General features: G+C 40.6%; 1 protein-coding gene across 2 annotated transcripts in view; it reads left to right on the plus strand.

Annotated features, from left to right (window-relative positions):
- Positions 1-14,504, plus strand: part of LOC117272667 (uncharacterized) — a 31,231-nt gene extending 16,727 nt beyond the window's left edge. The window contains exons 23-34 of one of the 2 annotated variants that reach the window (XM_033651684.2): positions 339-437; positions 527-577; positions 657-752; positions 1,588-1,698; positions 1,810-1,905; positions 1,994-2,041; positions 2,144-2,218; positions 5,184-5,252; positions 5,353-5,392; positions 6,877-6,934; positions 10,287-10,632; positions 11,876-14,504. In XM_033651684.2, the coding sequence (XP_033507575.2) occupies positions 339-437; positions 527-577; positions 657-752; positions 1,588-1,698; positions 1,810-1,905; positions 1,994-2,041; positions 2,144-2,218; positions 5,184-5,252; positions 5,353-5,392; positions 6,877-6,934; positions 10,287-10,632; positions 11,876-12,280 (1,494 nt within the window). In that variant the 3' untranslated portion in view covers positions 12,281-14,504. The remainder of the gene's footprint in view (positions 1-338; positions 438-526; positions 578-656; positions 753-1,587; positions 1,699-1,809; positions 1,906-1,993; positions 2,042-2,143; positions 2,219-5,183; positions 5,253-5,352; positions 5,393-6,876; positions 6,935-10,286; positions 10,633-11,875) is intronic. The other variant, XM_078164413.1, reaches the window with a different exon arrangement.
- Positions 14,505-15,574: the final 1,070 nt, after the last annotated feature.

Genomic DNA, 15,574 nt, shown 5'->3' on the forward strand with positions numbered 1-15,574 from the left:
ATAACAAGCTGACAGATGGAATTACCCATAGGTCAAACTCACATATTTGGGGTTGGTAAATCATTTCTAATAAGATTATTTCTATATCAGTTGTTTTGGGGGTTGCTTCAGTATATGGAGGAATAGAATGCTATCATATATATATTTATGATATCATAAATGCCAGAATGCATGTTTTCCTCCTCACATTTTCTGTATTCAGTAATAGTCTGTGGGCCAGATGGGAACCTCTGGTGTGCCATATGTGGCCCACAAGCCACTGGTTGATATGGCTACTGTGTGATTTTGGTGATTAACATACCTGACTTACAAAGAATAATGGTTGTTATGAATCTCAGGCTGCTTTCATGGATGACGAGCACTTCCAGAAAACACGCCATATGTCTGCTGGATTAAATGGAGATGAAGATACATGGGAAATGGAAGACTGCAAACCTGTAACTTTCTTTTTCTTTTAATGCTCATATTTTCATTCAACATTTTTTCACCTGTTTTCACTGAATGATCTTTTTTCGTTCATCAATAGAAGAAACCAACAAAGACGAAGCTGCTGCACGGGGGCTTTGGAAGTTCTAAGGTAAACATGTTTCTGTGAAATGTTTTGCTGCGAGGCAACAAGAGGTGAAAGAAATGTTTCATTAATGTGTCTTAATCAGGAGGACATGCTGGATGACCCCAGTCATCAGAAAAAGATGAGCAGCTTCTCGGCAGAGGAGTTAGACGATGAAGATGAGATGGAGGACTGCAAACCGGTATGTCCATTAACCGGAAAGTATTCTTGTAACATGATACCTGTAACACGTGAACAGCAGCAGTAGTTAAAGCTCAGTGTAAATGCTTTGTATAAACATGTCATGCAATGAACAGAGCAATCAGGGCACCAATCACTTTGACAGACCAGATTAGCAACAATGGAGAACATAATGACAAGTGCCTCTGCTGCCAAATGCGTCATTGTGCCACAGCAAGTGTCTAATTTCACAGCAGATGAGCCTTTGAAACACTCTCTGAGTTTAAGTGTAAACCTTTCACCAACACTTGAGTTGCATCAGACTGTTCTGAAGAGGGTGAGAATGGACGACTATGCACAGAGTGATTGTTGTTACTTCAGATTTCATGCAGAAGAGAAGATGTTTGATTTGATTCCTCCTGACCACATAAGCTTGGCGTCTAAAGGAGGGTTGAGTAGTTGGAAGAATATATTGGATATACTACACCTTAGTCTTCATTTACATTTTGGATTTTGTCGCCTCAACTCTCTATCAGCCTCTTGTTTTTTAGCTGCACTATTTTAGTGTGGGGTAGATTGTGTGAATGAGAGGTGTACCATTTAAAAAATGAAGATTCCCCTTTGAAATAAGTGTTGGTTGGTGGATCAGATTCAGACTTTTCGTTAAATGGTTGGATTTTGCTTGAAAAGTCGTAGTGTAAGGCCAGCATTAGCTTGGCGAAAGAGAGAAACTTGAATTCAGATAATACTGACAATTGCTGGTTGTTGGGCTGATGGTGGTCGGTTGGGGAACATATCACCCAGCCCTAGTCTTAAGCTTTCTTTAATACTTTAATATTTTTCGTTTCTTGTGTCAGAAAACGACCAAACCGAAAATCCCGCCTCCCATCCCACGCAAACCTAAGACATCCAGTGGACAGAGTGAACCGATTGGATTCAGCTACCAGATACCTCAGCAAGCATCCGTTGTATGTTAAATCTTGATTTAATGCACAACACAAGCATGGGCTCTACTATATGTAACACTTTAGTTTAAATGTTTTATGCTGGTTTGACTTTATGCCGGGTATTTTTTGCAGGATCCCTTTGCTGAGGATGACTTCACTCACACAGGTAGAGATTTCATGAAAGACATGATCGACAGCGAAGAAGATGAACTGGAAACCTGCAAATCGGTATTTTTGTCACTCTCGTGTTCACTTTAAGGGTTTTACTTCGGGGTCATTACATACGTGATTCTCAAACTTTTTGTTTTGTTTTTAGCAGAAGAAGCCATTGAAACTTAAAGGCCTCAAAAAACACAAGGCTAAGGTAAAGCTTATCTCTAATCACACAAACAAGCTGGGTTCTGCTGTCAGATCTTTAAAAACAAGAGAACGACATGCTCACTTTTTATTATCTCTGTCACACCAGAGCAAAGCAATACAGGAGGAGTGTGAAGATCCACCAGGAGCTGCGCCAAGTGACTTCCTGTCAGAGGCTGCAAGGGTACGTTTCCGCCTGTCAAACTGGAAAACAGAGATAAGTTTTTTTGAAGTGGGGTTGTTTGAAGTACTTAAGTATAGTGTGTATTTTAGCCACCTAAAAAATCAATATCAGTTTAAGTGTAGGCTATATTGAGAGTATTTTTACTGTTTTACCGTGCTGTCAGACAGCCCTTTCCGATTTGGAGCTGAAGCCGTTATTTTGCTCTCTTCAAAGCCAGGCTCCATTTAGAAAAAACATAATTTGACCTCGCTTAACACAAGAGTTGCTGGTCTGCCGCTACTATATTGTGTGACTTTGGTGTTTTAAAGGGATAGTTCGGATCATAATGGACGTAGCTACTGTGATGTCACCCATTGGTTTGTGGACTCCCATTTTGAAGCCTCTAGTTCGCCATTACGGCAGTCGCCATCTTGGTTTTTTGGAACCAGAAGTGACCATATTTGGATGAGAGGCTGGCGCTGTGGAGGAGCGATGGGTGGACCTGACTGAGTAGCCAAGGACACTATCAGCAGACAGCCTTTCCCTCAAATCTACCTGCCCTGAATTGTGCCTAAATTTGGGCCTTTATAAAATGAAAATGGGTGAATTATATGAAATTTCACCCCTGTACAATTGTTACGAATATTAAAATTTGCACTGGAGACCAAAACTGTTTTTTGTACCAGGTTGTAAACATGTTTATTTCTGCTGTGAAGTTGGGGACATTTTAACATGGACCCATGAGGACTGACTCACTTCTGGAGCCTCAAGTGGCCGTTCAGAGAATTACAGTTTTTGGCACTTCTGTATTGGCTACCTTTTTTAGCCCCTGAGGTTGCTGCTTGGTTTGAATTTCCCAAAGAACACAACTGATGGAGGCAGTGGTAGACCAGGACCACCTGTGTTCAGCGAGCTAAACAAAACAACCTCAAAAACAATTAAAAAAGAGGCAAAACCACAAAAAGTCTGTGTATCTTGTTTCGGTATAGAAAAGATTTAAGCCTTTTCCAAATCTGTGTCCAGGAGCCCATTGTCTCATAATCCACATTTGTCTGAGTAGTGTTGACTGATCACAATTGAATGGGCTTTGGTAGTATGCAGGTAAGAAGTCCACGTGGAGAGCAAAAGAGGCAGAGCACATTGGCCAAAATACAATCTCTGAACCCATCGGCTATTGTCCATCAAGGATTTAACTTTCTATGCCCCCACGTCAGCGATAGCCTTCGTCAAGGCATTATGTTTTTGGGCTGTCTGTCCATCACACCCTCGTAAATACGATATCTCAAGAACTCCTCAAGGGAATTTCTTTAAATTTGGCAAAAATGTCCACTTGAACTCAACAACGTTTATTTCTGTTGTGAAGTTGGGAATTTCAGCATGGTGGTCTTTGGGGATTGACTGGCTTCTGGAGCCTTAAGTGGCCATTCAAAGAAATACAGTAGTCAACACTTATGCGTTGGCTTCATTTTTCAGCCCCTGAGGTTGCTGTTTGGTTAGGATTCCCCAAAGAACACACAAACAAAAAAGAAACTAGCTGATCAAGGCAGTGGTATGCCAATACCGCCTGTGGTCAGTGAGGTAAAATTTCCGTTTTTGTCAGTGGAGTCTAGTGGCTTTGCAGAGCACATAGAATCTGGAACTGAAACTGGTAACAGCTTCCCCTTTGGGAGAGGGCTGTCTTCGTCAAGGTTGGTTGGCTTGCCTTCAGTTGGCAGACAGGAGTGTTGATGTTGAAGCTAAGCAGTGTACTGCTGTGGACGGGGGCAGCTGCAAAACGTATTTTAGCCAGCTAAAAGAATCAATATCAGTTTAAGTGTATGCTATATTAAGAATATTTTTACCACTTTACCTCGCTGACAGAACCAGCAATTTCCGACAGGGTATTGAAGCTGTTACATTGCTCTCTTCAAAGCCAGACTCCACTGAGAAAAACAATCACTAATTGAGGCAGAGGTAGACCAGCGACTCCTGTGTTTTGTGAGGTAAAAATACTGTTTTTGTCAACAGAGTCTGGTGGGTTTGACGAGAGCGTAGATGGGGAACTGATTAAGAGATTGCCAGTCGGACATTGCTGTCTGACACAAAGGTAAAGCAGTAGAAATATCCCAAATACAGCATACATTTGAACTGATCATGCTATTTTTAGATGGCTAAAATTAGTTTTGCTGCGGCCCCCATCCACAGCAGTATATTGTTTAGCTTCGGTATCGATACTCCTGCCTGCTTCTCCAAACTGGGAGCATGTCGACCAATATCTACTGTAGGTATACACTGACTTTGGATAATTACCTCCCACAAATCCACTTCAAAAAAAGTCCAAACTATCCCTTTAAGCTTGGATTATTTTGGCAGTGATTGGTAACATGGTATGTCTTTCATCCTGAAATAAACTTCCTCATCATCATCAAACCGGTTGGCATGAATGTGCTAATACATGACCCATTGTTAAGTGTTTATACTGTGTAACCCACAGAAGGAATTCCCTCCCCTAAGCCATCACATGATCATAACTCGTGATGAAGCAACACACAGTTTAGCACATCACCATGACTTTCTTGATTCTGATAACACACCTTGTTTTTGTCATTAAGCCAGAGTAGGCTAAATCTGTAAGTCCAGAGTTTTTGGGATAACCTCTTGTCTTTTACACATAAGACTGTGTGGCATTATTTATGCAAAGTGCACTTTGTTGATTTCACCTGACAGTTGGGAAACTATCATGAGATGTTTTTGTTTTCCACTGTTGCCCCAGTTATCTCCATGTCCCTGTTCCTGATGGGACACATTCCTTTGACATGTGACTGGGCCGGTTCGGCAGCATAGCGCACACACACTAACTGACGCAGCAGCCAGAGTGTAGGAAAGTCTTAGTCTACGTACATAATGTCAGGTTATGATGACTAATCTGTGTGAATGTGTTCTCCACATTGACGTATTCACTGGCTTATTTTTGTCCCATCCACCCTCTCCCTCACCCCTTGTTCAGGCAGAGTGGCTGGCTGCTCAGAAGGATGAGCACGCTATAGCAGGTCTGGAGGATGAGGGTGAAGACGGGGTCAGTCCATTTATAAGTGGCTAAACAAAAAATATTCCAATAAACTTTTCTAGTAGTGTATCACTCAGGTGTTAACCATCATTGCCTTTTTTTGTTACAGGACACTGACAGTTTGATGGAGTGGTGGAACACTGTGGAGCGTGAGTCACAATCACTCTTATTTTAAAGGGACAGTTCACCCCAAAATCAAAAACACATATTTTCCCTCTTACCTGTAGTGCTGTTTATCAGTCTAGATTGTTTTGGTGTGAGTTGCCGAGTGTTGGAGATATCAGTCGTAGAGATGTCCACCTTCTCTCCAATATAATGGAACTAGATGACACTCAGCTTGTGGTGCTCAAAGCGCCTACAAAATACTTTTGAAAAACTCAACAGTAATGTCTCTTTCCAGAAATCATGACCCAGTTACTCAAGATAATCCACAGACATTGTTGTGAGCAGTTTCATGTTGGAACTATTCTCTTTTTTCTGAATAACACCTGCCACCTGTATCATTATGCAGAAGGACGAGTGCATCTACTGCTAGCTCACCTAGCACCACTGAGCTAGCTAACGGCACAGCTCAGCTGAGGAGGACGCACTGAGTCAAGCCATGTCGCACAGATTTGCATTTCCATTGTCAGTTTAGATACCCTGTGCCATGCCAAATTGCACCAGAGATGGAACTCTCTCTAGAGGAGGTCCAAAACCCGGGCCACCTGCCCTCAAGCAGGTAGCGGTGACGTCTCGTCGACCATAGCCACCACCCAACCACCTTGCCTCTCCCCCTCAAACTAGCATGTGTGTCCTCACCTCTGTCTGCAGGAGACCAGAGAGAAAGGAGTTTTTAAAAGTCTCTGTGTGTTCAGCTCTCAGTACTTTTGTAGCTTCTAACTGAATCGCTGTGGTTTGGAGTTTAGTTTCTCTCCTGTGTCCTGTTTCTACTTTAGATATCTCATTTATCTTACTGTTTCATGTTCACTATCAGCTGTATTAGAAGTTATGTGAAGACAATTTAAACATAAAAAAATAATGCAAGACTTTTATTGTGAAGACTCCATAGGAATTAAAATGTTTATGATGGAATTAGCTGAATTTTCTTGGCAGCTTTTCTTTAATAAAGGCAAGGCTAATAATATGGCAGGGAGGAAGAGTGAAAGCAGAAACGGCCACAGTGAGATGTTAATGAAGAGCTGCAGACAACAGGCTCTTCCTGCACCTCTGCAAACAGCTCACCTCCAAAAGGTAAACTTCATTTACCTGCCCTGCTGTGGAAAAACACATGCAGCAAAAATAACAGGGGACTTTAGCTATGGATCTGCTTTTAAACATCATCACTCAAGACAAGCCATCACATACCTTCAAGATGGCAGCCCTGTTTTTATGGAAATGCAAATCCCTGCTATGCTGGGCTGATGGCCCAAACCAAGCCAAGCCAAACCAAGTCAGCCCATGACTGTGGAAAAGGGGAATTAATGTTTATATCTTGTGCTGTCACGAGCACGAGTCTTTTGTCTTTAGCTCTACAAGTAAAAGGGAAAATAGTTTTTTGGGATGAACTGTCCCTCCAAGTAACAGACTGAAGAAATTGAGCAATAATAATAAACTTGAATGTCTATTAACACCTGTGGTTTGATTGTTTCAGAATGGGATGAGGTGCCGTCAGACGATGAGGACAAAGTGCTGAAAGAGGATGAGTCTAAGTAAGTCTGAGCTTGGAAGGATTGTTTCTGCTGTAGTTACGGATGTTGTGAATACAGCAGAAAATGGAAATATTTAGACATACACTACATATGTTTTCAGTCTGCTCATCTTGCTTGACTGCTTGTTTCTGATAGTATCAAGTACACATTAAGGCTGTTGATACATTTTGCGAGTAGAATAATTAATCAAGCAACTTTGTAAATGGGTATGATTTATTATGTTCACAAGGAACATTATGTTTCAGGTAATCTCTAACACTATCTGCAAATCAGTACGGAATCTGATAGCAACAGAGGCTGGGAAAAAATTACCTGCAAAATATCACTCAAATAAACAGGCACTGACCAGGATGAGACTTAAAATGGCTACTAAGAGACACAAAGGAACTGCAATATAACAACAAAAAGAGGCAAAACAACCCAAAAAAGCCACATGATAACTTCAAGGAGACACCAACTTACCTAAAAGAGACACAAAACTCCACTGTGTCTTGCTCCTATATAGGAAAGGTTTGGGCCTTTTGCTTATCTGTGTCCAGGGGCCCATTGTCTCATAATCTGCCTATGTCTGAGTAGTACTGACCAATCACATTTGAGTGGGCTTTGGTAGTATGCAGGTAAAAAGTCCATGTGAAGATCTTTTATTCCTCTGTGCTGGCGATAGCCTTGGCGAGAAGTAGTATTTTTGCGGGTTTCTGTCCGATTGTCCTATCCTTGTAAACACGATATCTCAAGAACACCTCAAGAGAATTTCTTCAAATTTGGCACAAATGTCCACTTGGACTCTGATAAACTGATGAGATTTTGGTGGTCACTGGTCACAGGTTCACTGTGACCTTGCATCCATCTCATTCTCATGAATGTGATATTTCAAGAACAGCTTGAGGGAATTTCTTCTAATTTGGCTCAAGCATTCACTTGGACTCAACTATGAGCTGATTAGAGTTTATTGGGCAAATGTTAAAGATCAAGGTCACTGTGACCTTATCTGTCTCATTCTCACAAACACAATATCTCAAGAACACCATGGGGGAATTCTTAAGATCTGGCACAGATATCCACTTGGACTGAAGAATAAACTGATTAGAATTGTGTGGTTGAAGGTCAAAGGTCAAGGTCAGTGTGACCCAACAAAATATGTTTTCGGCCATAACTCAAGAATTCATATGCTAATTATGACAAAACTTCACACCAATGTCTAATAGGATGAAGTGATAAAGTGATGGCATTTTGATATCTAAGAAGTCAAAGGTCAGCTTCACCGTGACATCATATGTTCTGCATAAAACACTTCTCTGGCCATTACTCAACGTCACATCTCAGGAATACAATGAGAGAAATCTGGTAAGATCCTTAATTGGTGACACTCATCTTGGGCACCCACCTTGAAAATGAGATGTTGGACTGTAAACAATGACGGGCGCACCAAAGAGGATGTCTTGGACAGGATATACGTTATTCGGATATCTGCTGGCTACACCCGAACCCCCGAAATATTGGTCAGACTTATAGCCAATAGGTTTCAAGATTGTGTTTCTGCTACAGAGTTAACCTGAACCTGAACAAACATAAGAATTAGAATAAAAAAATCTTAGTAATACAACCCCTGGCAAAAATTATGGAATCACCAGTCTTGGAGGATGTTCATTCAGTTGTTTAATTTTGTAGAAAAAAGCAGATCACAGACATGACGCAAAACTAAAATCATTTCAAATGGCAACTTTCTGGCTTTAAGAAACACTAAAAGAAATCAAGAAAAAAAATTGTGGTAGTCAGTAACAGTTACTTTCTTAGACCAAGCAGAAGGAAAAAACTATGGAATCACTCAATTCTGAGGAAAAAATTATGGAATCACTCAATTCCGAGGAAAAAATTATGGAATCATGAAAAACAAACAAACAAAAGAACACTTCAACACACCACTAGTACTTTGTTGCACCACCTCTGGCTTTTATAACAGCTTGCAGTCTCTGAGGCATGGACTTAATGAGTGACAAACAGTACTCTTCATCAATCTGGCTCCAACTTTCTCTGATTGCTGTTGCCAGATCAGCTTTGCAGGTTGGAGCCTTGTCATGGACCATTTTCTTCAACTTCCACCACAGATTTTCAATTGGATTGAGATCCGGACTATTTGCAGGCCATGACATTGACCTTATGTGTCTTTCTTCAAGGAATGTTTTCACAGTTTTTGCTCTATGGCAAGATCCATTATCATCTTGAAAAATGATTTCATCATCCCCAAACATCCTTTCAATTGATGGGATAAGAAAAGTGTCCAAAATGTCAACGTAAACTTGTGCATTTATTGAAGATGTAATGACAGCCATCTCCCCAGTGCCTTTACCTGACATGCAACCCCATATCATCAGTGACTGTGGAAATTTGCATGGTTTCTTCAGGCAGTCGTCTTCATAAATCTCATTGGAACGGCACCAAACAAAAGTTCCAGCATCATCACCTTGCCCAATGCAGATTCGCGATTCATCACTTTGATCCAGTCATCCGCAGTCCACGATTGCTTTTCCTTAGCCCATTGTAACCTTGTTTTTTTCTGTTTAGGTGTTAATGATGGCTTTCGTTTAGCTTTTCTGTATGTAAATCCCATTTCCTTTAGGCGATTTCTTACAGTTCGGTCACAGACGTTGACTCCAGTTTCCTCCCATTTGTTCCTCATTTGTTTTGCTGTGCATTTTCTGTTTTCTTTGATGTCTTCCTTGGTCTACCAGTATGCTTGCCTTTAACAACCTTCCCCTGTTGTTTGTACTTGGTCCAGATTTTAGACACAGCTGACTGTGAACAACCAACATCTTTTGCAACATTGCGTGATAATTTACCCTCTTTAAGGAGTTTGATAATCCTCTCCTTTGTTTCAATTGACATCTCTTGTGTTGGAGCCATGATTCATGTTAATCCACTTGGTGCAACAGCTCTCCAAGGTGTGATCACTCCTTTTTAACTGCAGACTAACAAGCAGATCTAATCTGATGCAGGTGTTAGTTTTGGGAAAGAAAATTTACAGAGTGATTCCATCATTTTTTCCTCAGAATTGAGTGATTCCATAATTTTTTCCTCAGAATTGAGTGATTCCATAATTTTTTCCCTCTGCATAGTCTAAGAAAGTAACTGTTACTGACTACCACAATTTTTTTCTTGATTTCTTTTAGTGTTTCTTAAAGCCAGAAAGTTGCCATTTGAAATGACTTTAGTTTTGTGTCATGTCTGTGATCTGCTTTTTTTCTACAAAATTAAACAACTGAATGAACATCCTCCAAGACTGGTGATTCCATAATTTTTGCCAGGGGTTGTATTGTCTGCATTGAAACTGTTGTTTGCTCCCTAAATATCCCAGGTCATTCACCATCTTGGCAGACAAGGTTAGTCGCGGCCTACGTGTCTTCAACAAAGTCTTCACAGAGCGAGCTGAGGTCCTCTGGCAGTCCGTTATCACGCTCCACGCCATCGCTGATGACATCAACAACTTCCACCACAAGGCCAAGATCGCTGGCATTACCGGTGGCACCACCACGGCCGTGGGTGGTGTGACTGCCATCGCTGGTTTGGTTCTAGCACCCATTACCCTTGGTGTCTCTCTGGTGATTACCGCTGTTGGCGTGGGTGTGGCGACGGCTGGAGGAATCACTTCAGCCTCTGCTGCCATCTCGGATAACGTTAACAACATGCAGGACCGGAAGAAGGTAAGATGTTGTAGGAGACAATGCTTACTTGGTAAAATTAAGGCATGTCATAATACCAGAAATGCAGGCGTCAATACCAATACTGGTAAAATTCCATGATTCTTGATATGTAAACATACACTCCTTTATCATAACCTTTGGAATTAAAGGCAATTTTGTTTTATCATTTATCCTTGAAGATCCACCTCGAATGCAAATTACCAGTCTGTGGGTTCATTAGATTTTGTAGGGGAGAAACTGTATATTATTATATAGCCTACAGTATATTGACATATGTGTCTACCATTGTTCTTGTTGTTCAGTTGTGTTTGGACAGCTGGGTAAAAACTAACAAGTGTATTTGACCCAATGAGATTAAAAAGGGGAGAAGTCAGGGTGTCATATCACATCATATAATTGGCATACACAACACATGCGTAGTGAAATCGGGTCTGCACCTGCTGAAAGGCAATAGCTGATGCAATGTCATAAAACATGGGGTATGACTGATTAGTTTCACTGAGGCGTCCGCAGTCGACCTTGGCTTGGAATATTTTTGTAGAAAAAATAAAGATAAGGGTAAGATTTACTACAATTATTATTAATTATAGAAAAAGTCTGTCATAAAGACTATTATCAAATCCTTAAGCCTTTCGGGATGGTACCTTTGGAACCAAAAGTAACCCTTCCTAGACCCTAGGTGCGCTAAGCGTTTCCATCACAAATAGCACTCTTTCATGTGAACGGGGTTGTTGTCACTCACTGCTCCGTCAAGCACTCATTGTATTTCTTCCTTTATCCGTCTGCACCTCGTTTATCATCCACCGAACGAGGCTGCACACCAACATTTTCAGAACAAAACAAAACAAAGTGCAGTGAGAGTCTCTCTCCATGGGATATTTAAAAATAGCGGGTTTGTACATTTAGTCCTTCTGAAGAAAGCTCTGGGGTATAGTGTTGTGGGAGTCCACATGAATGATGTTCTGCTGCACATTTTTTCCCTATGTGCTAGGTACCCCAACAGAAGGGGTGAACAAAAATGGTAACAGTACAGAACGGTTCCATTGGTACAATCCACAACTTTTCACAGTGGAAACGTAAAAGAAAAAGTGTACTGAACTGAACTGAAATGTACTGCTCGGTGGAAACGAGCCTTTTGACACCAGCAGCCAGGGATAAAACACCGTCCCATCTCCTGCCTGAACTTTCAAAGATTTCTTTCAATGTGTAACTGAAGACTGTGGTCCTTCCTCTTCATCCCCAGGTGGAGATCGTACTGGATGACTACGAGGCTGACCTGAGGGCCATTGGGAAGATCCTCCACTTTGTCAATCAGGGCTTGTACAAACTGCGCGGCCATCCCTTCCTCAGGTCCGGCACCCAGCACTACTCTAAGGACTGGGAGATCCGCAGGGCCGTGCAGATGATCAGCTTAGTGGACTCGCCGGTGATGCGGGGGGCAGAGATAACGGACTCAGCGATCGGCTCAGTCCAAGGACTCTTTAAAGGCATGGACAAGTACTTCATCAAGGACTCCAGAGAGCTGAAGAAAGGCTGCAAGAAAGAGGTGGTGGCTCAAATAAAGGAGGTGGCAAATGTGCTCAATGACGTGGTGGTGGAGCTCAATGCCATCAGAGAAGAGCTACAGGATGCAACTGGAAACATGTGAGCAACATCCTGCATGATGCCACTTTGACTGTAGTTATTTCTCAAAAGAGCACTGACGCCATCTTCTGGCTAAATCTGGGAACTGCTGGTGTGGAGGAAGGCATGGGTTCAGTCGGTCAGTACCTCCTGTTAAGTTAAAGATATTAAAAGATTTGTCTTATTAATATATGTTTTAGTTTAAAATGGCAGATTTTAAAGAAGGTTAAACTACAAACAATACAACCTATTCCAATAAACTGTTGCAATGCTGCGAAAGATACAACCACTGTGAAGCTAATAATGGTCACTATCCTTGTTGTGGTTTTAGCACAGAGGGGTTAAATCAACTTTGGTAACTTCTAAGGCTGTAGATTTCTCTTGTTGTATTTGTATTACACTGTAAGACGTTTACTGTACACACACGGGAGGGGCAAAATAACAGAAAAGCTGACACACTTCTTTGAGCACTGTATGTTCTCTGGGTAAAAGGTGTTTAAAAATGTCAATTGTGATCGCAGATGGTTTAAAGAGTAACTTGGGTACTTTTGAACCTGGGCCCTATTTTCACACGTTTTTCTTTTTGTATGTTTTGGTAGCTCGGGGCAATTGTGCACCATCAATTTACGTCCATTCAGGTTATTATTATTATTATTGTTCTAAGTGTCTGACAACATAATAGAAAGGATCCCTACAGAGACAGACCTTTTCCTAAAGAGTAAGATCCTTTTTGTTTAACCATTAACAGCCCTGAAATTACTGTCGCCAAACCCACAAGACTCCATTTAAATAAACCGTAATTTTATCATTGTATATTGCACTTCATTCAAAGTTGACAGAAGCAAAATAAAACTCACAAAAGCCATTTTGGTGTAGCTCTCCACTGTTCCAACAATCAACAACTCTGGTTTGGTTGAAATAAACCCTTAATTCACCCATTTAGATGTGAAAATATGTTGGCTAATATACATGCTAAAATTAGTGATGGCCAAATGAAGCCTTATGAACCACTGTCTTTATTTTCTGACCCCACCAGATGGCGCTCTTGGTTTAAATATAAAGGCTGAAGGACTTGCAATGAAGTGTGCTTTCAAACCTTTGTTGAACAGACAACACCATCTGGTGGTTTCAGAAAATAAAGACAGTGGTTCATGAGGCCTCATTTGGCCATCACTAGCTAAAATTACCGTTTATTTAAATGGAGTCTGGTGTCTTTGGGGTTAGAGGTTTCAAGGCTGTTTCTGGTTAAACAAAAAGGTATGTCTCTGTTGGGATCCTTTTCATAATGTTCCACAAAGTAGGTTTTTCTTTCTTTATTTTATGATATTGTCAGCAGTTCTGATTATTTTGTCAAATCCCTGTATCAGATATCAGTTTAATCAAACACTTCGAGTCGAGAATTTACAGTGTGACTCAAAAAGAAGAAACTCTCCAGACTAACGGTGACACTTGCATCACCTCATGAAGGATTTTAATATGTTGTTCAAATTGGACTGTTAATAGTTTTAATTTGTTGTTGTAGTTTAGAGAGGACTATGTTTGTAAATAGTAACTTCTAGTAACTGCTCACATGACCTCGTACGGATATATTGTTAATATACTCACATTAAAATGTTGTGTGTATATAGGGTAATTTATTTTTAATACATGTATGGCATAACTTCAAAACAGCAGTTAACTAGACGTTGGAGTAATGAAGAATGTTCATCACCTTTTTTGTTTGCTTTTAATGTTGGTGGATGATGCTGGATGAAGTAACAGGAAGTTCTTCCATTACCTGCACTGTTGAAGCTGTAGGTTGGACTTTTGCTGGTGCAATAGTTTTGCCAGAATAGTTTATAGAAACATTTTGTGCATGTGTATTTTAGCCGTTTTATTGCTTCCCATTTATTCTCAATACTAAACTAGACACTCTTCATGTCTGACCATGTGGTATCCATGTAAATATGTCTGTGCATATGTGTAGATACTGAATCACTAACTGAATGATTGAAACCTATTTAATATTCTATTTAACCGTCAAAGCAAATTATCATATGTTGATTTGTTATGAATACACACACAGTTATAGAAATGTATGTTTTAAAGGTCAAATTTTGTTGCCCACTTTTGGTCTTGGAGGAACTTTATTTTGGCGATGCATCACATTATTTTAACCTGAACAGAATGTCTCTATAAATTTTGTTGTTTTAATGTCTCCAGATATTTTATGTAACACTGAATCTTTGAATAAAGACCGTTTGCCAGTGTGTCCTGTTTGTTGATTTTGACCTCAGGTGTTGACGCTCCCAGCCCTCCTGCCTGTGTGTGTTTGTTTGTGACAGCTGGAAAGATGAGAAAAGACTGTTGACGTCACTTTAAAATGAGCAGACGCACCTCGGTATTGCACTTCTTGGCATGTAGTTTAGACTATTCCAAGCTATAAGGGACTGTTCGCTATTAATGAGTGGGGAGGGGGTGATGCAAAGTGGTAATAAAGTCACCCCCCAGATACCCCCCTCCTCTGATAAATAAAAAACAGTCCCTAAATCCAGTCGTCAATTTTAAAAGCTCTTTATTATGAAAGCAAATATGTACTGTAATATTTAGGAACATAAAACCTACTGAAAATGGAAATTGGAAAAAATGTAATTACTGCTGAATAATAATAATAATGATAAACTTTATTCAAAACACAGTTAAAAATATTTACAAAAGTGAATAAAAGATGAAGCAAATGAAACAAAATAGAAGTGATAAAAACAGAATTCACATAACAGAGTAAAACACACAATGATCTCCTCAGGCAGGTCACTCCAAACTCAAGGAGCTCTGACTGCAAAGGCTATGTCACCTTTGTGCATTAATCTAGACCTGGGCTAGTGATAGCCAAATGAGGCCTCATGAACCACTGTCTTTATTTTCTGAAGCCACCAGATGGCGCTGTCTGTTTAACAAAGGCTTGAAAGCACACTTCATTGCAAGTCTTTCAGCCTTTATCTTTAAACCAAGAGCGCCATGTGGTGGGGTCAGAAAATAAAGAAAGTGGTTCATGAGGCTTCATTTGGCCATCACTACTGGGGACAACAAGAAAAGATGCGTCTGAAGATCTCAGGGTACAAGAAGGAACATAGGGCGTTAAAAGATCTGTTATATAACTTGGAGCAAGGTGTCTCAGGGCTTTGTAAGTAATCAATAAAAAAGAGGTAGCCAGTGTAGGGAAACCAGGATTGGTTCGATGTGGTCATGTTATCTCGTCTGTGTCAAGATTCTGGCGGCAGAGTTTTGGATGAGCTGGAGATGGGAGAGGGATTTTTTACTGATGCCAGAGAGCGAGGAA

This window comes from Epinephelus lanceolatus, chromosome 22, assembly GCF_041903045.1.
Source record: "Epinephelus lanceolatus isolate andai-2023 chromosome 22, ASM4190304v1, whole genome shotgun sequence".
NCBI classification, from domain to species: domain Eukaryota; kingdom Metazoa; phylum Chordata; class Actinopteri; order Perciformes; family Serranidae; genus Epinephelus; species Epinephelus lanceolatus.